The sequence below is a fragment of the Aotus nancymaae genome, unplaced genomic scaffold, assembly GCF_030222135.1.
Source record: "Aotus nancymaae isolate 86718 unplaced genomic scaffold, 86718_ANA_hifiasm-v0.15.2.pri h1tg000007l, whole genome shotgun sequence".
Taxonomy (NCBI): domain Eukaryota; kingdom Metazoa; phylum Chordata; class Mammalia; order Primates; family Aotidae; genus Aotus; species Aotus nancymaae.
This window is the reverse complement of record NW_026988418.1, coordinates 54,785,846-54,805,806: the sequence shown is the minus strand read 5'-3', so window position 1 is coordinate 54,805,806 and position 19,961 is coordinate 54,785,846. Positions and strand designations below refer to the sequence as shown.

General features: G+C 45.9%; 1 protein-coding gene across 18 annotated transcripts in view; it reads left to right on the top strand.

Annotated features, from left to right (window-relative positions):
• The window catches only part of PDE4DIPP2 (PDE4DIP), a 295,357-nt gene that overhangs the window by 263,822 nt on the left and 11,574 nt on the right, over positions 1-19,961 (top strand). For 15 of the 18 annotated variants that reach the window (XR_010341226.1, XR_010341227.1, XM_064372625.1 and 12 more), the window contains 14 exons: positions 7-442; positions 1,279-1,471; positions 2,029-2,148; positions 3,605-4,133; positions 5,581-5,816; positions 6,814-6,865; positions 7,965-8,188; positions 8,860-9,012; positions 10,996-11,181; positions 14,858-15,064; positions 16,250-16,381; positions 17,018-17,137; positions 18,581-18,770; positions 19,433-19,557. Coding sequence is in view for 16 of the 18 variants with exons in the window: in XM_064372625.1 (XP_064228695.1) it covers positions 7-442; positions 1,279-1,471; positions 2,029-2,148; positions 3,605-4,133; positions 5,581-5,816; positions 6,814-6,865; positions 7,965-8,188; positions 8,860-9,012; positions 10,996-11,181; positions 14,858-15,064; positions 16,250-16,381; positions 17,018-17,137; positions 18,581-18,770; positions 19,433-19,557 (2,903 nt within the window). In the remaining 2 variants the exon portion in view is untranslated. The remainder of the gene's footprint in view (positions 1-6; positions 443-1,278; positions 1,472-2,028; positions 2,149-3,604; positions 4,134-5,580; positions 5,817-6,813; positions 6,866-7,964; positions 8,189-8,859; positions 9,013-10,995; positions 11,182-14,857; positions 15,065-16,249; positions 16,382-17,017; positions 17,138-18,580; positions 18,771-19,432; positions 19,558-19,961) is intronic. The other 3 variants (XM_064372633.1, XM_064372635.1, XM_064372632.1) reach the window with 1 other exon arrangement.

The following is a 19,961-nucleotide window of genomic DNA, read 5'->3' as shown; positions in this document are numbered from 1 at the left end:
CTGCAGGAACACCATGCTGAGCCTTTGCCTTGAGAATGCAGAGCTGAAAGAGCAGATGGGAGAAGCAATGTCTGATGGATGGGAGATCGAAGAAGACAAGGAGAAGGGCGAGGTGATGGTGGAGACTGTGGCAGCCAAAGAGGGTCTGAGAGAGAGTAGCCTTCAGGCTGAGTTCAGAAAGCTCCAGGGAAAACTGAAGAATGCCCACAATATCATCAGCCTCCTCAAAGAGCAGCTTGTGCTGAGTAGCAAGGAAGGGAATAGTAAACTTACTCCAGAGGTCCTTGTGCATCTGACCAGCACGATCGACAGAATGAGCACAGAACTGGTTGGTTCTCCTGGGAAGCACCAACACCAGGAGGAGGGGACTGTGACTGTGAGGCCTTGCCCCAGTCCCCAGAGCCTTGACCTGGGGGCTGCCTTCACAGCGGATGCCCACCAAGTAAGTGTGGGCTTAGATGGAATGAAAAACATTTGAGAATGGCTCAAGATGACAGTTTTTACCTTAAAAAGTTCTTCTGTGAATCAGGAGGTACAAAGAGAAGGGTCTCTTTGTACTACAAACAATAGTAATAATATTCTGCCCACATTTAGCCTTTAGAAAGGCTTTTGCAATATACATATTTCTTGAGTACTTAATTTTTCACATAACACACTAGGCATTGGCATCAGGCAATAAAACCAATGGCTGCCCTTGAAATACTTAATATGGTGAAGAAAGATGGTACGAAAACAGATCATTTTAGTAAGGTGTAGTAACTGCTGTACATAGGGATGCATCAGGTTAGGAGGCAACCCAGCAAGTGGTGTGTAATGACATCTCTTCCTTATCACTGCCATTTTTTTGTCACAGCTCATCACAGGTGTCTATTCCTGGGCCTCCGATGGGTTATTGGGATCCTCTTTTAGGGAAGGAGCTTTGCTGAAGATTCAGTAAAATGGAGAATACAGGGGATTCTGAGAGAATCAACAGGAAAAGTGCGAGGGGAGATGAGTGGAGGGTTCCACCCCTTCTCTTTTTGACCACTGAGAAGACATTTTCCGAGAGCTCCTCTGTACACTTGATTGGCGCTGTGCTGTGTGCTGTAGATACAGAGATGAATTATACTTATCCCAGCACTCCAGGAGCTCCATCTGGAAAGCAAGTTGCTGCCAAATGGCATGAGAAGTGCTGTGACAGACATGAGTAAAGTCCACAGGGTTCAGAACGGGCAGTGGTTGTCACTGCATGGGGGTGACCTCAGGCTGTCCTGATCCCCGTATTGGCTCCTTTCACAGTTGGATAACCAGTCCCAACCTCGTGACCCTCAGCCTCATTCAACGTTTAGCCTACCAGGGTCCACCCAGCACCTGCGCTCCCAGCTGTCACAATGCAAACAACGCTATCAAGATCTCCAGGAGAAGCTGCTGCTGTCAGAAGCCACTGTCTTTGCTCAGGCTAATGAGCTGGAGAAATACAGAGTCATACTTAGTGAGTAACTATGACTTACTAGTAAAGAAAACTAGACTGTGTGTCCTATAAGTTCTCTATGTTCTATACCTACATACCATGTGGTTATGGGGCACATGAAGTGTGGCTAGTGCAACTTGGACATTTTGTTTTATTTCATTTTAGTTAATTTAATATAAAGTGGTCATATGAGGCTAGTCACTACCTTATTGGACAGTACAGGTCTAGGTGTCTTGGGACTCTAAATTGGTTCAGCTCCATTCAATATTTACTGAACCCGTGTGGATAAAGCACTTGGCAGCTTCAATGGGGCTTCTAGAGATGATAGTATATAATCCCTAAACTACAGATATCTGGTCGCAACTAAGCCTAGGTAATCTGAAGGGGAGATTATCAATGGCAAATGCAGGCTCATCCTGGTGGAAAGAAATTCTGCTTCCTGGAGCTGGTGGTCTCTTCTCCCACTGGTTCAAAGAAGCTTCTTTCCCTGCCCCAGAAGGTTAGGGTATGTGTCATCGAGGCTGAGGGTAGATGTGGGAAATTCAGACATTCTGCAACACCTGCTGTCTCTTCCTAAGCAGGTGACTCCTCGGTGAAGCAGGACAGCAAGCAGGTCCAGGTGGACCTCCAGGACCTGGGCTATGAGACTTGCGGCCGAAGTGAGAATGAGGCTGAACGGGAGGAAACCACCAGTCCCGGTAAGAGCACAGGGTGTGGAGTTCATCTTCCCTCCCTGGAGTCAGCTGTCACATTTGGGTGCTGTTGGCCAATTTCTCACCTGACAAGCAGTGGGAAGAGGAGGTTCACAGGAGAACTCTTACCCAAATTGAGGCAAAGTGTAAGTTTGAATTTCTACAATTGGTTTTTGGCATACTGCTAATAGTAATAATATAAAGTTCTATCCAATCGACTATTATAGAAATACTAAGGCCTACTTAGAGACCAGATGAGGTTTTGCAAACGTGCATACCATAAGTTAAAAATAATTTTGTTTTGCATTTTAAAAGGACCACAGCTATAGGGCCACCCACCACATTGAAAACCAGAAGAGAAGAAAAACACAATCTCTCTCATTCTTGAGGCAGTGTAGTATAGCAGTTAAGAGAAAATACCTTGGGGCCAGACTGGTTGGTTCAAATCTCAATTTGCAAACTTTCTTATGCCCCAGTTTCTTCCTATGTTAAAATAGTAATAAAGGAACTACCTACCCCATCAGGTACTTATGTCAATTTAATGAGTAAATTCTTATAAAACACTTTAGAACAGTCCCTGGCATCTGGTAAAATGCCATGGATTAGTTCTCATTCTGACTACCACTTCTCTAATTCACCAGTGTTAAGATGCTGATATATTTATTCAAAGTCTTATTTTCTTTTTTTTTTTGGAGACAGAGTTTCGCTCTTGTTACCCAGGCTGGAATGCAATGGCGTGATCTCGGCTCAGTGCAACGTCTGCCTCCTGGGTTCAGGCAATTCTCCTGCCTCAGCCTCCTGAGTAGCTGGGATTACAGGCACGCACCACCGTGCCCAGCTAATTTTTTGTATTTTTAGTAGAGACGGGGTTTCACCATGTTGACCAGGATGGTCTTGATCTCTTGACCTTGTGATCCCCCCACCTTGGCCTCCCAAAGTGCTGGGATTACAGGCGTGAGCCACCACGCCCGGCCCTCAAAGTCTTATTTTCATATGCCTATTTTTCACACAGTTGTAACCCAAAAAACTTTTCAATTATAGTAAAATTTAGAGAGCAGTAAACTTTCAGCACACAGGAATAAATCATCCTGTATTCTTGTGGCCATCCTAAATAGATAAGGCCATGTTAATGTCTTAAGAAACATCAGTGTGTGGAATGAACACAGGACATTAAAGGATTTGAATTCTGGTTCTGCCCTGTGCTAGTCTGAGTCATCTAGAACAAGCTGGTTTCCCCAGTTGGTAAAATAGAAAGTGATGATACCTAACTTGTAGGGCTGTTGGGAGAATAAGAAATATTGTGTTTGAATGCCTAGTACGGTGTCAGGGTTGAATAAAGTACTGCTTCAACTTTTTCCCTAGTAATTATTGTCCTGATGACCAAACCTGCCTCCTCTCAAAGGCAGTGGCCACAACAGCACATCCAACTTTTATTTAGAAAGACATCTTTGTGTTTTTTCAGAGTGTGAAGAACACAACAGCCTCAAGGAAACGGCCCCGATGGAGGGGCTGTGCTCTGAGCAGGGGCACCGGGGCTCAACACGGGCTAGTTTCTCTGAGAAGAAGCCCTTGGAGAACCAGCTAGGGAAGCAGGAAGAGTTCCGGGTGTATGGAAAGTCAGAAGACATCTGTGTCCTACGAAAGGACATCAAAGATCTGAAGGCCCAGCTGCAGAATGCCAACAAGATCATTCAAAACCTCAAGAGCCGGGTCCGGTCCCTCTCAGTTACAAGTGATTATTCATCTAGTCTGGAAAGACCCCGGAAGCTGAGGGCTGTTGGCACCCTGGAGGGGTCTTCACCTCATAGTGTCACTGATGAGGATGAGGGGTGGCTGTCTGATGGCACTGGGGCTTTCTACTCTCCAGGGCTTCAGGCCACAAAGGATCTGGAGAGTCTCATCCAGAGAGTATCCCAGCTGGAAGCCCAGCTCCCAAAAAATGGACTAGAAGGGAAGCTGGCTGAGGAGCTGAGATCAGCCTCGTGGCCTGGGTAAGGAGGGCACTGGTTGGGCCCTTTCTTGATTGAAAATGTGTGAGTTTGTGCTCAGTGTAGGGTGGCTCAGGCAGCTGGAAGAAAGAACATGTCTGGGTAGTCACAAGGACACTGATTTAAATGGTAGAGATATGTCTGTGGAAAAGCCAGGTAAGCAACCAGGAGGGCATGGGATAATGTCCCAGTATCTGGGAGATACCGGGTCTCAGGGATATATTAGTAAACTAATAGTATATATGCTGTAGTATAGTAGTAAGACTGGAATCAGACTGCCTAGCTCTGACGCTTACTACCTATGCAACCTTCTTAACCTTTCCAAGCCTTTGTCCTTACCTGTTAAATGAGGACGATAACAGAACCCATATCAAAGGTGGTTATTAGGTTTAAGTGAATGAATACAAGTGCTGGCCAGGCATGGTGGCTCACGCCTGTAATCCTAGCACTTTGGGAGGCCAAAGTGGGTGGAACGCCTGAGGTCGGGAGTTCGAGACCAGGCAACCCAACATGGTGAAACCCTGTCTCTACTAAAAATACAAAAATTAGCTGGACATGGTGGTGCATGCCTGTAATCCCAACTACTTGGGAGGCTGAGGCAGGAGAATCGCTTGAACCTGGGAGGTGGAGGTTGCAGTGAGCTGAGATGGCACCACTGATATCCAACCTGGGTGACAGAGTGAGACTCTGTCTTAAAAAAAAAAAAAGAATTAATACAAGTGCTTAGAATAGTGCCTAGCATATATTAAGCTCTCAATGGTATTTTCCATAGTTATAAGTGTTATTGATACTTTGTGTTGAAAACATTCATTCATCTTGGTATGCATCCTGGTTATCTGTTGCTAAGTAATACCACTCTAAAACTTAGTGACTTCAAATAATCCTTTTTTATGCTTCATAGTTTTTTGGGTTGACTGGGCTCACCTGGGTAGCTCTGACTTAGGGTTTCCTGTTTTGGGTCCCATCAGTTGATGGTATGAGAGTTTATATGATGGCCATATCATTGCAAAATACAGTCAGCCATAGTATTATAACAGAAGAAGTTCAGGCATCAGGTGGTGTTTGAAACAGAAGACATGAAAGGTGCTATCTAGACTTAGGATGAAGTGATTCTAATTATTTACTGAGTAACTGCTGTGAATCTACGTGATACTGGTGCTGTGAGGGATATAAAATACAGAACCATCTGTATTCTCACAGACCTAATGATTTATCTAGGGACATATAATTAACATATATGTAACAGTTGAAGAACAGTGGCATACTAAATTTTTTGATGCAATACTTTATCAGGGTAGAATTTACTCTTAAATACCTCCTATGGCTTATATGCCAGAATTCAGCTTGGGAGAGTTCCTCAGAGGTGTTCTTATGGAATTCTCCACAGAACCTCCATAACCTACCATACACTCTTTCCACCCTTACTCTTTCCTCTTCTGTCCTGCTTTAGGAAATATGACTCCCTGATTCAGGATCAGGCCCGGGAACTGTCTTACCTACGGCAAAAAATACGAGAAGGGAGAGGTATTTGTTATCTTCTCACCCAGCATGCAAAAGATACAGTAAAATCTTTTGAGGATCTCCTAAGGAGCAATGACATTGACTACTACCTGGGACAGAGCTTCCGGGAGCAACTTGCCCAGGGAAGCCAGCTGACAGAGAGGCTCACCAGCAGACTCAGCACCAGTAAGTTGGCCACAGGGCTTTGGAATCCTCTCAGTCACTCCCAGAGTTCCAGACACCTGGTGGCCACCACACCTTTACTGCAACCTAGGATCCTGTTTGTGTTTCATTTCCTGGGGCTAATACAGAAGCAAGACTGCTCAGTGGGAAACATGGAGAGGAACACACAGGGCTGGAGATGCCATGGTTACAGCTGTAGAAACTTCGCCACTCATGGAATGTGACCTCTGGGGCAGGGGCAGCATCTATCTGGTGCTAAGAGGGAGTAGGGGACAGGAGATGGAAGGGCCTTGTTATAGAAGGAAGAGTTCTGAACTAAGACCCAAGCTCTAACCTAGATGCTGCCACCAACTCGCTTTGGGCAAATGCCTTATTCTTGTGGGTGTCTTCATTTATGGCATGGTAATGTACATACCTGTACTCTGCTCATGGATGAAGCACAATCCTCTTTTGGACACAGTTTAGGCACTGGCTGCAGTAGTTCAAGGGCTTCATTGTTTATTATTGGGGTCCTTTACTCAGAGAGAATTTCCAGAGAATACCAAAGGGAACATAGTAGGATCAGACTTGAGAGCCACCCAGCCTATCTTCTGGTGGCAGGTGCAGAGATGGGGCAGGGCTTATCATCTTCTCAGAGACCAGTGCAGATTCTGCATGAAAGCTGTGGTGGGACATGTACATCTGGGAGCTAGTCTGCAGCAGGACATGGAGGCTGGAGTGACCACAGGGCAGCCAGGCAAGGGCCTCATGATGAATGAAACAAAAGACATTGTAAATGTATTACCCTGATTTCGGGCAGAGGAAGTCATGAAGGTGACTGTCAGGTCAGGGACAGTTGGGTGCTTCTCTAAAGACACAACCTGAGGCCTCCCAGAATAACTATTCTGGATGCACATATGAAATGATCACTACTCTGTCTCCAGATAGGCTCCTGTGTTTGTAATGCATGAAATGGGACTGGCCTAATTTCTTATTGTTTCTTTCTAAATTTGGTTTGCAGAGGATCGTAAAAGTGAGAAAGATCAAGCTGGACTGGAGCCATTGGCCCTCAGGTAATTCAGAAGAGAATCTGGGAAAGAGATTGGGACTGAGGCCCAAGAGGTCAAGGGTGGCAGCAGCTCCACAAATCAAGGGGAATAAAGGAAAGGGATGAATGTAATGAACTCATGCCTTCACTGAACACTTCACTGTTGTTTTTAACTAAATTCTTTCTTCTCTTTTGGTTTAATTGCATTGGCACATTAATTCACCAGGTTTAGTAACCTAGAAACAGTCTGAACTAAAAGTGAACTAACTAGGGTTCAACAGTCTTCGGCTCCCCTAAGGATCCTGCTTTCCTGTGGTGTGTTTAATAAGTAGAATGAGCTTTTTCCAAAGTTGGCCTACCCCAAGTTGGGTTGACAGCTAGTTTAATAGTCACCCAATTGGCCTGGGGAAGAAAGGAGTCAAATAACAGTACCTGGTGAGAGAGGTCTAGACATGGTAGATCACTGGGAGGCTGCAGTGCCTCAGGAACCATATCTCAGTAAGTTGCTCCATATAATCATCAATGAAATATGGACTCAGAGTCAGTTGTAGCCACTAGTTTGGGTTCTTTGTGTCTTGCATGTGTTTCAGACCACACAAATGCTTCTGAAAATATCTGTAGTGAAGGACATGGTGTTTCATATTTTGTTTTTATTTCTAATCCATCATAGAAGCATATGTGGTCTGAATTCAGTTAACCACATTATTTCACTTATCACGCTCTTGGATGTTGGGACAATGGTTTGCTCTGTGTTTCTCAATGCTTGCTTTCAATTTTTATGCCTGTCTTGTTGGCGATGGTCACAAACAGTTCTCAGGCTGCAGCTGTTCCAGGGATCATACTTTAAGTGCTGCTTAAAGTATGGACTTTAGGACTAGACTATGACTAGGCTAGACTATGTCTTTGCTTGTCCTCAGCATATTATGTGGCCAGAGCACTGGGTAGCTCTTGTCTCTCCATCTTCGCCCCACCTGTGCTTCATCCCTAAGCAGAGGTGGGTTATTTCCATTATTCTCTGGAGGCGTGGTCCCCTTGGCCTACTTGGCTTTTCCCATGAGCCATAGTCAGGACAGGTTGGTTCGGGTGACCTGGGTTTTATGTGTTGCAACCCTTCTCCCCACCAGGCTCAGCAGAGAGCTGCAGGAAAAGGAGAAAGTGATTGAAGTCCTTCAGGCCAAGCTGGATGCTCGGTCCCTCACACCCTCCAGCAGCCATGCCCTGTCCGACTCCCATCGCTCTCCCAGCAGCACCTCTTTTCTGTCTGATGAGCTGGAAGCTTGCTCTGACATGGACGTAGCCAGCGAGTACACACACTACGAAGAGAAGAAAGCTTCTCCCGGTCACTCAGGTAGCCTCCACTTTCTGGGTGGTACTGTCTTTGTCTAGGCTGAGTGCAGACCTCAGGAAACAGGCCTTATAGCTCTGCCATGGTATGTATCAGGCTGAACATGGCTATGGGGCCAAGTGCCAAGCACGGGCACCAGTGGCTCAGGATCTTTGCCCGCTCCTGACTCTACAAGTTACTTCTGTCACCCTGGCCTCCATGGGCCTGTACATGCTGTTGGACACAAGGTGAGCCATTGTGGGGAGAGTGAGAAGAGCATGGCAGATTTTTCTTCCTCGGTGAATCTGTCGGAAAACCTCCTTCATCTCTCCTACAGTGATCTTGCTATTTATTCCAATTATATCATCCCTCTTACAATGATCTCGCTATTTATTCCTGAGCAGTGTTCCCTAAGTCAATGTGGATGTCCACAGATGCTGCTAGTCTTGCTTGATGTTTTTGGAGTTGCCATTTTCATGGTTTCAGAGCTCAGAGCACTACTATCATCCCTCAGGTGGTTTGCCTCACTAAAGGAGCTGTCTGCAAGCAAGAAAATGAATACTGTTAACAGTGCTTGTGCTTGGTTCTTTCCCTGAAAGAAGACTGTAGCCCTGGTACCCCTGGTTAAATAGAAGGCCAGGATTCCAGTTCTCTGTAGAACATCAAACATTTTCCTTCATTCATGGGTTTTATAGATTCCATCCATCATTCAAGTCATTCTGCTGTGTTGTCTTCTAAACCATCATCAGTCAGTGCATCTCAGGGGGTTAAGGCCGAATCCAGCAGCAACCCCATCAGCTTGCCAGCTCCCCAGAATCCCCCCAAGGAGGCCAGCCAGGCCCATTCAGGTATGCAACAGTCAGTGGGGCAGAAGCTTCATCTTCTCTTTCTCTGCTGCCTGTTTAACTTTCTTCAAGGGCAAAGGTTTAGACTCGTAGGGGCCTAAATGCATCAAATCCTAGACAGAATCAAGAGACCATCCTCATTTGCCAACTGTGTCTGATTTAAGAAAATATTTTAGAAAATAAGTAACCCACATCAGGTTTTGATCAGCATACTAGTTTTGACTAGTAGTTGGCTAATCATTTAAAATAAACATTCTTATTGGTTTTCTGTCATTTTACCCTGGGGAGCAAAGAGGCAAAATGTTTCTCCCAGGATTACAACAGTCATAGGATGATAAGAAATTCACATCTACTCATCCACTGTATGTGTAACCCATTAAATATGCATGCTGAGCCTCTGCAAGAGGTAGTGCTACTTATTTTATAGCCAAGGATGCTGAAACATCCTCAGACAAAGTTCTGTTCATAGTACGTTACCATTAACGGATGTATGAATGGATTGGCAGTCCTTGATATGTACATAGAGCATATCTCGGGGGCAATTAAAGGGGTGCATTTCATTTACAATCCCAGCTTAGTTGCCAGAGGGTACACTGCTCATTCACAGCCCTGTACCAGAGATGGCAAACCTCGTCTTTACCTTCTACCTCCTACCAGAGTGGGCTGGCTGCCTTCAGTGTGGTTTATTGTGAGGTTTGACTTGGGTAGAGGTGCTTCCAGAAAGCGCAGTGCTTTCTTCTACAGCCCTCATTTCCCTGAAGGCAATTCAATCAAAATCTTAAGGAAGAGGAAGTGTTCCAATGCTTCCTGAGCCTGGTTTCAAAATTTTTAGGCCAGAGTGGGAAGCAGCTGGACCAGAATCATGAGGAAAAGCTGTGCTCCCAGAATTGTAGACATCTGCTTAAATGTTTTGCGTTCAAACAGAGCAGAAGATGAACAGAGGATTTAAAAATGAGAATGCTTCCTCAAAGGATGCCTGGGATGTGTTATTTGGCAATTTGGGTGTATTTGCAGTACTGATCTGAAATGGTGTCAGCACCATGGGACACGGGATGTGTTTCAGGATGTAATCATTGTCTTCTACGTTAGACATTTCCTACAGGTCAGCTTTTGTTTCTACTCCTCCTCCATTGGCTACCTGCCCTTTAATTGCTTTTAAGGAAGAGGAAACAATTTTAAACTTTGAAACTTGCCAGGGTTGCTAAAAACCTGTCTGTAGATGGGCTGCCTAAAGATAACTGGGAAAGACTTGTTTTAATACCAATTTCCTGTTCCAAGAATTTATAATTCTCTGAATCTACATTAAGGCCTAGAGAGAATCAAGAAGGCCTAAAGAATCTGCATGTATTAAAAGTTTTTCCTATGTGATTTAAATGTCCAGAAGGGTTTGCAAGCCATGTTGTCTAAGCCACCTTACCAAGGCATCTATTTTTAATTTGATGAATGAACAAGTTGATTTGGAATTCCAAAGTTTATTTCCATCAGAGCCCTGAACTGTGTGCACTAGTAATGAAAATTTCCCCACAGCCTTTGTCCACTTCTCTCATACTCAGGATGGGATCTGATGCTGTCAGAGAGGAGTTCTAGGTGGCGAAAGAGTCTTGTCCCAGGGCCAAGGACTGACACATGCTGGGAGCAGAGCCCCAGAGGCCCATGAGAGCATTCAGGCTCTTTGACTTGTCCATGCCCAGGGTTGCTGTGGTGGGGCTCAATAATGCCACCTTACCTTCTTTAGCCAATTGCTTTCAAGATAAACATAGAGGATGTGTGCAGCATAATCCTGGCAGGGTAGAAGTGGGAAGGTCAGCCAGGCCAGCCTCTCTGGTCACCCTTGGCTGTCTCATCCTGTGCCACGCTAGGTGATAGCCACTCCACAGAGTGACGTCTGGTCAGGGAATGGTTTTACCTCCTCAATCTTTTACCCGTTCTTTTCTCTCATTTTCCCTCGATGATGTGTCTCTTTTCTCCCTAACTTTCTGTTTCTAGGCTTTCATTTTCACTCCATGCCCAAGCTGGCTAGCCTTCCTCAGGCACCATTGCCCTCAGCTCCATCCAGCTTCCTGCCTTTCAGTTCCGCTGGCCCTCCCCTCCTTGGCTGCTGTGAGACACCGGTGGTCTCCTTGGCTGAGGCTCAGCAGGAGCTGCAGATGCTGCAGAAGCAGTTGGGAGAAAGTGAGCACCTCTGCTGCATTTGTGTGCTTGCAAGTGGCAGCCCCACACTGTGTTGCTCTGCATGGCTCGGGCTGGATGGCAGAGTTTAGAAAAACAACACGGGTACACGTTACAAATGGAAGACTGAGGGAAAGCTCTGCTTGCTTATTTTTTGGAAATGTATTTACTGTTATTTCTCTGGTGTGTGTCTCATCAGTTAACAGGTAGATATATTCACAAGGCTTTTGACCTGGTGCTCTCACACTGTAGACGGTGTTGGATACCACCAAGTATGCTGAATCCCTGACAGACTGCTCATTGGTAGGGGATGGGAAAGAGATGTTATGCTTTGCCTAAGATGAAGTGGCCAAGGAAAAGATGGTCATATTCAGTGAGCTTCTTTGTGTGGCTATTATATTTTTCTGCTGTGAAAAGCTGTTAATCGAGTTCAGTTCCTGGCATCATCGGGTTGGAGCTAAAAGGGTAGTGGTAGAGGGATTCAGAAGAGGAAATGATGAGCCCCTTTTCCTACTGCACATTGTTCATCTCTGCCCTGGGACAGGTGACACGTAGGCAGCTAGAGCCACAGCACCAGCTAGGGCATCTGACTGTGAATCCCATGGTCTGACTCCCAAAGATAATTGATGTTATGTAGTTATGTAGACTGTGGACAGTCATTTTTTAGAAAACACTTTGATGTATTTATAGGCTAGATGCTCATCATAAGTTTAGTGTGTTGGTGATCACTGATAGCTTAGAAAAAAATGGGAAAGAAACCTTCACGTGAATTTGCTCTCTCTTAGCACCTTAAGCACAATAATTAGCAGTTTGAATGAACTTAAACTCATTTGTCAGGCACGTTCTGTGCCTGTAAAGAAGCTTAGGTGATCTAGAGACTGATAGGGTCATCATGCCAGAAATTTACAGTGATGTAAGACAACACCTAAGAATTTGCATCCCCCTCCCTACAGCCCCAAATGTCATGTGGACCAGCCTATTTCTTTTATTCTTCTTCTTTTTTTTTTTATTTTGAGACAGGGTCTGACTTTGTCACCCAGGCTGGAGTGCAGTGGCATGATCTCGGCTCACTGCAGCCTCGACCTCCTGGGCTCAAGAGACCCTCCCACCTCAGCCCCCCAAGGAGCTGGGACTATAGGCATGTGTCACCATGCCTGGTGAATTTTTGTATTTTTTGTAGAAATAAGGTTTTGCCATGTTGCCAAGACGGGTCTAGAGCTCCTGAGCTCAAGTGTTTGGCCCACTTCGGTTTGCAAAAGTGCTGGGATTACAGGCATGAGCCACCGCACCCAGCTTAGCCTATTTCTTTTGTCAATCCAGGAAATGGATACTTTGTCTAGTGCAGGGAATGCTAAGGCTCAGGGAAGTGAAGTTACTTGTTCAAGGTCACTAGAAAGTGGGAGAGATGGGCTTGAATCAGGTCTTCTACTCCAGGTTTCACGTTTCTGTTACACCTTTTCTACTTAGGATGGCTTTGTCACCATCTGGCTTAGGTTATGGGGCTGAGCTCAGCTAATCAAACTCTGGGGACCCCTTGCAACAATCTTTCCCTCTCTTTAGAGACCAGTAGGAGGTGCTGGTGTTTCTGACCTAAAACTTGTTACTTTAGCAGTTCTGGCACCAACAATTGATGGACAACAAACGTGTCCCATGACAAATGGCAAGAGTATTTTCTAGCTTCCATTTTTCCCCTTGCCTCCTTTTCCTTTATCTTTCCACATTTGTCCACTTGTCTTTGCCCAAAGGGAAGGATGGAAGGAGAGCACTGTCCATTGGAAAGGGTCCGTTGTTTTGGGTTAAATTGGAATCACATCAAGTCTGAGGCCACTGACTGGAGTTTGAATGGTCCCAGCCTAGATGAGGAAGATTGTAGCATTTTCTCCACCTGGAATCATGGTCCTCTCCAAGGACTTATCCAAGCTCACTGTTTGCTTTGAGCCAATTTTCCATGTGGACAGTGGTTCCTGGTGGCTTTTCATGTCCCTGGGGTTGAAATCTTGTGCAAGAGTCTGAATGGTATCTTTGCATGGTTTAGAGCATGTGCTGTGTGTTGTGTGGCCAAGGGACTGGAACATGAGAATACTGATCCCTGTTACTGATAGACTTACAACCTCACATGGCCTTGACTGAAAAGCGAGCTGTCCACAACCACTGGTTTCCCCTTTTGCGTTGTGTTGGGATGGGGTTGAAGGCAGTTTGAAAGAGGTAGGAAATCATGTATTGTTGCATCCCTTCTAAAATTTAGGTGCTTAAAATTTTTTATCCTCTTCCTCAACTAACTGATTCTCTAATGATCATCTAGTATTTTGCAAATTGGAGAAGAGACTCATGACAAGACCTTTCAAACTTCTGCCTGTTAGAATCACCTATAATGAATTTAAAACATCAATTTTTCAAGATGGATTAAGGCAAAATCTCTGAAATCCAGGAATCAGTATATTTTTCCATATTCTCAGGTGATTCCAATATGTAGCCAAATTTGAGAAGCAGTTACAAATGGGGATAAAAACTGGCAAGCGGCAATTGCACTAACCCCTCCCAGGAGTTTGGCTTGCTTGGAGGAAACAAGGACCTCACTCCTGTTGCTTAGGAGGAGCTACCTATCTGTTCTCCTGCCCAAGTTCATAATCCCTGAAAGAAGCAGATTCTGAATTTTCTCCTAAACTGTGTCTGTGCCCACCTCTTTCCCCATCTCCCCCATGCCAGGCTTCTTTTTACAGAGGAGCGGAGATGATAGGACTCAAGTCAAAGACCTGTGATTTTAAAGGGTCTATGAAAGTATCAGCCCATGAAATGACAGGCCCTACCTGCTTCTGTGGAGTAGTATTCAATGATTCTTTAGAAAGGAGTGATGCCAGCTACTCCGGAGGCTGAGGCAGGAGAATTGCTTGAACCCAGGAGTCAGCGATTGCAGTGAGCCAAGATCACACCACTGCACTACAGCCTGGGTGGCAGTGTGAGGCTCTGTCTCAAAAAAAAAAAAAAAAAAAGGATAGAAAGAAAGAAAGAAGGAAGGAAAGAAAGAAAGAATGAATGAATAAATGAATGAATGAATGAATTTTGCAGCTTCTTGAGTTCTGCTGGATGGGATCCAAATAAATACTTGCCTTACGTAGACCCTTCCCCAGACTCAACAAAGAGTTCTTCCTCTTTCTGGAGGAACTAGGGCCACCATATCCAGCTCAATTTCATGTCCCCTTTTTCTTCTGAAAAACTCCAAAGTGGAATGGACATATTGACTGGTTGGTTTCAGGGGAAGGCAAGTACATGTAGACAAACAAATGTTTGCATTCACAGGTAAGTCTAATCCTGTATGCCATTGCACTCATAACTTCTAACTGGGAGTGAGTCCTACTTTTGGAACTTTCCATGGAGTCTGTCATGAGGAATTATGGCAGGACCCAGGAGCAGGGCCACTGAACTTTTCCACTGTGTATACTGATGACTTTAAGATACTTTATCCTCTACCTCTTGTGTCTCCTGCTAGGAAATACAAAGGGTGAGTGTTACAACTTGTAGCTCACGAGCCTTCGTCTGATTGGTACACCACAGTGAACTGGGGTATCTAACATTCCACATGTCCCCTTTTAGACTCTATTCTTAGCAATCACACACTTCCTTGCTCTTCCTTCCCTTCTGACATCCCATTTGTTTCTTACTCATGTTTCTTTCTGCCCAGGTGTCAGCAGAGGCGGCTCTTCCCACTACCTCAACTCCGCCCAGCCCCACTCTCCTCCAAGGGGCACCATAGAACTGGGAAGAATCCTGGAGCCTGGGTACCTGGGCAGCAGTGGCCAGTGGGACATGATGAGGCCTCAGAAAGGGAGTGTATCAGGGGACCTATCCTCAGGCTCCTCTGTGTACCAGCTTAACTCCAAACCCACAGGTAAAGCACAAAGCTGAGACGGCAGCCTTTGAAAAGAAATCTCATTCAGAGTCTACTCTTCTCCTACCCAGGCAGGACTTTTTCATTCCTCCTCCAGTCCCTTGCTCACAGGCTGGGTATAAAATGAAAGTGCTGTATCAGGGCTCAATCCTTTCTAAGTACATTTCTTCATTCTCCTGCCCAGGGCCTCAGTGTTCTGTAGGGATATGGGGAAGTCAGGGACCTCCCTCTTGTGCTCTCGCATTTCATGTCCTTCCGTCTCCCTGCAGCCTGGCCTCTTTCCAGCCCACTCTCTTAGACCCCTCCAGAATGCCAGGCATAGACGGGACTTTCTTCCGTCAGTCAGGAGTTGTCACAGGAAGGGGTGCAGCTCCCCAACCCTACACATATATCCTATGCACAAAACTCAGTCACAGCAAATGGAGAGGTATAGCTAAGCTCTTAAATGCTGGGATGCAGCTCAGTTCCAACAGTAAGACAATCATAATTTTCAGAAAAGGACTGAGCCCAGAGCAGAATGGTGCAGTCATGTCCATTGTAAGTATCCCTCTGACTTTTCTGCATCTTTTTCCTTTTTTGGGGATTGGGGGTGCCATCCCCTCTCTAATCTGCCTTCAGATCCCTAGGTCCTTCCAGGCGATTCTTTCATCTTCCATATTAAAAGTGACTTCAGGGAGGCATTCAGTGTCAGTCATTAACCACATAGGGTGAGTTTAAGGTCACATACTTTTACTTTAGGCCTTCTCTGTAAGGGTAGAAGGAAGGGCTTTGTCCCTTGCTAAAGAATGCTCAATCATGTGTCAGTAAGAAGAAAAGTAGAGTGAGGTCTTACCTATTACCCTCAGAATCACACCCCGGAGGTGGCCATGCCTTTCCGGATGCTAGGCAGGCCCTGTCCAGAGCCCTCAGTTATTTTTCTAAAACATGTAGAACTCTCACAAGACCCCTGAGTGGGAGGAGGCCCATGGAGTTTTCTTAGCAAGTGACTGTCCTGTGTTTGAAAGCACATTTACTCTTTAAACAAAACTACCATTCCCCTGGGCATCCATGTGAGAGAACACAGTCGGCAGAAGGCTAGTGATATTTACAGATCTTGCTGCAAGGCCCCTGGCTGAGCCCACCCCCATCAGTAACCAGAATTCTCCATCTCCCACCTCTCTCCATGTCCTGGCGGTTTGGCTGCAGGGGCTGACCTGCTGGAAGAGCATCTCGGTGAAATCCGGAACCTGCGCCAGCGCCTGGAGGAGTCCATCTGCATCAATGACCGCCTACGGGAGCAACTGGAACACCGGCTGAGCTCTACTGCTCGTGGAAGCGGTAGGAGAGGCCCAGACCTGTTCCTGGCTGTATTTAGGGAGCTTCTGAATGGAGGACCCATAGGCAGAGCTTCACAGATATTCTTTACTTCACTTGCTCCTTATAAACAGTCCAGGAAAGGAGGTGGGCAAATACTGTTATCCCTACTTTCTGAATATATCTGAGTCTAGAGAGTAACTCTCTTTGAGGCAGAACTAGGTTTGGTCCTCAGAGTCACCTAACTTCTCACCCCATACTTAATCCGCTTATATGCTGCCTGCTGGTGTCTGTGCCCTTGCTGTGTGATTGGTAAGTGGTAGAGCCAGGTCTGCAAGGGTCCCCCCAGCTCCACCCCTGGCCGCTTTGCCAACGTGGTTGGCATATGGTTTTCCATATGTTGCTGTCCTGCCTACACCACAGCAGCAGCTGTTTCGGGAGAATGAGCCTCCTGCACCATTGCAGTTATGGCATGTGATAATGCATGCAGATAATCCACTGAGAAGAGGCACACAGAAAAAATGCACCCAGCCCTCTTCATTCAGGGCCAGGCCTGGAGTCCCTGTGGTTTTCTGCTGGGTTGGGGCAGTATCTTTGAGAGATAAAGAGTGGGAAACTTTTGAAAGCTTCTGTTACCCAAATGTGTGTTTTCTGGGACAGGATCCACCTCTAACTTCTACAGTCAGGGCCTGGAGTCCATACCTCAGCTCTGCAATGAGAACAGAGTCCTCAGGGAAGAAAATCGAACACTTCAGGCTCAACTGAGTCATGTTTCCAGAGGTACGTGGTCAAAAACCACAAACTATGGTAACTCTGAAGTTTCTTTCTTACCTGGCCACACTATTCACCAACTGGAGAAGCAAACAGAAGGTAGAGATAACAGAGCTACTCAAATCCACCCAACCAAACCTATAGCTGTTCTCAGTCTAGAGAAGGCTGCTTTGTAAGACATCCCAACTATGGGCCTCTCAGACTCCTAGGCCCCGAGAGTGAAGAGCTCGAGGAAATCCATCGTTTTTGAACAAGCCCACCTGCATATGTCCAGAGTCACGAGCTGTCAAACTGGATACCAGTCTGGTACCTGTTCTACCTCCCTTCACCCACAACTGATTTGGAACCAATAAAGGAAAGAGTGCAAATGGCGAATGCCTATCTTCCCTCTCAAGTTTCTGCAGACTTTATTGCAGCAGCGTGTGTCGCCCCTGGCCCTGCTCTGCTGTCCCTCTGCCTCCTCACCACACCCCTCACTCATACACTCAGGGCTCCTCTCCGGTCTAAGTACTCCTGCGACTCCATGCAGAGTCAGCAGCAAATGCCACTCAGCACTTTCCCAGCCCTAACCAGGGGGCATTCACAGGTGGGCATCATTTCCCATGTGGCTGGGAGGCAGCTGACCTTGGTGTTAGTCTGCTTGATCAGATCAATGTATTATCAATAACAAACTATTTTTATTCAAAAATACTTATTGAACAGCCATAAAAAGACTGAGAGTAGTATCCAAAAGGATTAAGCCCAGAATGAAGGAATGCTTTTGGAAAAGGAAAAAGCCACCAAGAAATATTTCTAAGTTAGCCACCTCAGAGCAAAAAGATTTGCGAGGAAAGGTCACTGCTGGGGGATGATAACGAAAGGGGCAGAACTACTAAGCCACCTTTGCAGACTTGGAGAGAAGAGAACGACCTAATAGGTGGAAAGATGGTAAGGGATTTAAATGAGTATCATTTGCCAGGGTCAAGTGAATCTTTCCCCAGAGAACTTGCTGAGCCAGCAGCTGTACTTTTAGAGTCCCTTCAATAATCTCTGACGACTTGTGAAGAGCAGAGAAGTGCTACAAGTTCAAAAAAGAACAAATATCCCAATTTTCAAAATAATGAAAATGATATATTCCAAAAAGAAACCTTGATGTTGATCTTTGTCAAAATTCAAGAATGGATTATTGAACAGATGGTATGTGAGGACCTGGAAAATAGCGAGCATTAGAAACGAATTTCTCTAGGAGCAAGGTTGGCCACATTACATCAGTGGAATGAAGGGTTTTGCAAAGAGAGAGATGCACCATTCCCCAGGCTATGTGGGATGTTGAACCAGCATGCTCTTCCCCACCAACACAGGGTCTTTCTTCCCTGCTCCTTAGCTCTATTTGTCAGGGCGATGTGCTTGGGGTCATCTTCCTGCCGAGCTCCAGCCCCATGATAATAAACCCTCTTGTGTTCCTCTCACCAGAGCACTCCCGGGAAATGGAAAGCCTGAAGGAGGCTCTGCTGTCCTCTCGATCCCACCTTCAAGAGCTGGAAAAGGAGCTGGAGCACCAGAAGGTAGAAAGGCAGCAGCTTTTGGAAGACTTGAGGGAGAAGCAGCAAGAGGTCTTGCATTTCAGGGAGGAACGTCTTTCCCTCCAGGAAAACGACTCCAGGTAAGAGGAGACCCATTGACAGAGAAGGTAGGATTCTCCATTCTTACATTAGAAGAAAGGATATTGGCAAGACAATCGGTGCTCTCTTTCGGAAACCTCAATGTTCCCTCTGCTATTCCTGATTTGTGTGTAGCGGGGAGGGGCCGCTTTGAGCAGAAGGAAGGACTTTTCTCGGAATGCCTTTTCACTCTCTAGTTGAGAGTAAAACACTGTTATATGTCTTCAGTATAACATAGACATGGAAAAGAAGGGTTTCCATGCTTCCAATTAGATATAGGACATTTGTCTCAACATCACCTGGAAGCTTCTATACTGGCTGTGATGCTTGGTCCCAGCATAAGCCCTGTAATGCTTGTCAGAATGCAAAGAGCACTGTAGGAGCAATTAGGAGACTGTGCTGGTGTGTCTCTTCTGCTCTGAACTAATGTAGCTAATGCTGTAATTTCAAGCAAAGTTACTTTACCTCCCTCAGCCTTCATTTCCACATCTATGAAATAAAAACAATGGTCTTTGTGACCCGCTGAGTTGATATCTGGGGCTCCGATATAACCCTAACCGTAACCCTTTATGACCCCCTGAGTTGACGTCTGGCTCTCAGCTGATTGCCCCGCTGTGGCTGAGTGGCCCTGCCATCTCAGTGGGCCTTGCCTCTCCCTGGGCAGACTGCAGCACAAGCTAGTCCTCCTGCAGCAACAGTGTGAAGAGAAACAGCAGCTTTTCGAGTCCCTCCAGTCAGAGCTACAAATCTACGAGGCACTTTATGGCAATTCCAAGAAGGGGCTGAAAGGTATGTGTTCTCCTCTCGACCCATGAGCTTTTTGCCCTTGCATAGGATGCTAGTGAGGTCTTTTCTTTGGGAGCTGTGGAGATCATGGGAAACTACAGAGTTCTGTATCAGAAATCCCTGTCTGAGCCTGGGGCTCCCATTAGGAACTCTCATACACAAAGCCCAACGTGAGATGTTGGTGGCATGAGCAAGATCCAGCCTGATCATTCCTAACAATGGGCCACAAGAGTAAACCTCACCCACTTAGATGGTCAGACACTACTCAATATCTAGATCATAAAACTGTCTTAATGATACCATCATATGAAAAGGCCTTTAATATTGTCAGTAATACATACTGACAACCCATTCAGCCCAGTGTAGCAGGCAGTCTGCTCCCACCCTGACCCTTTCCCTAGTGGCAT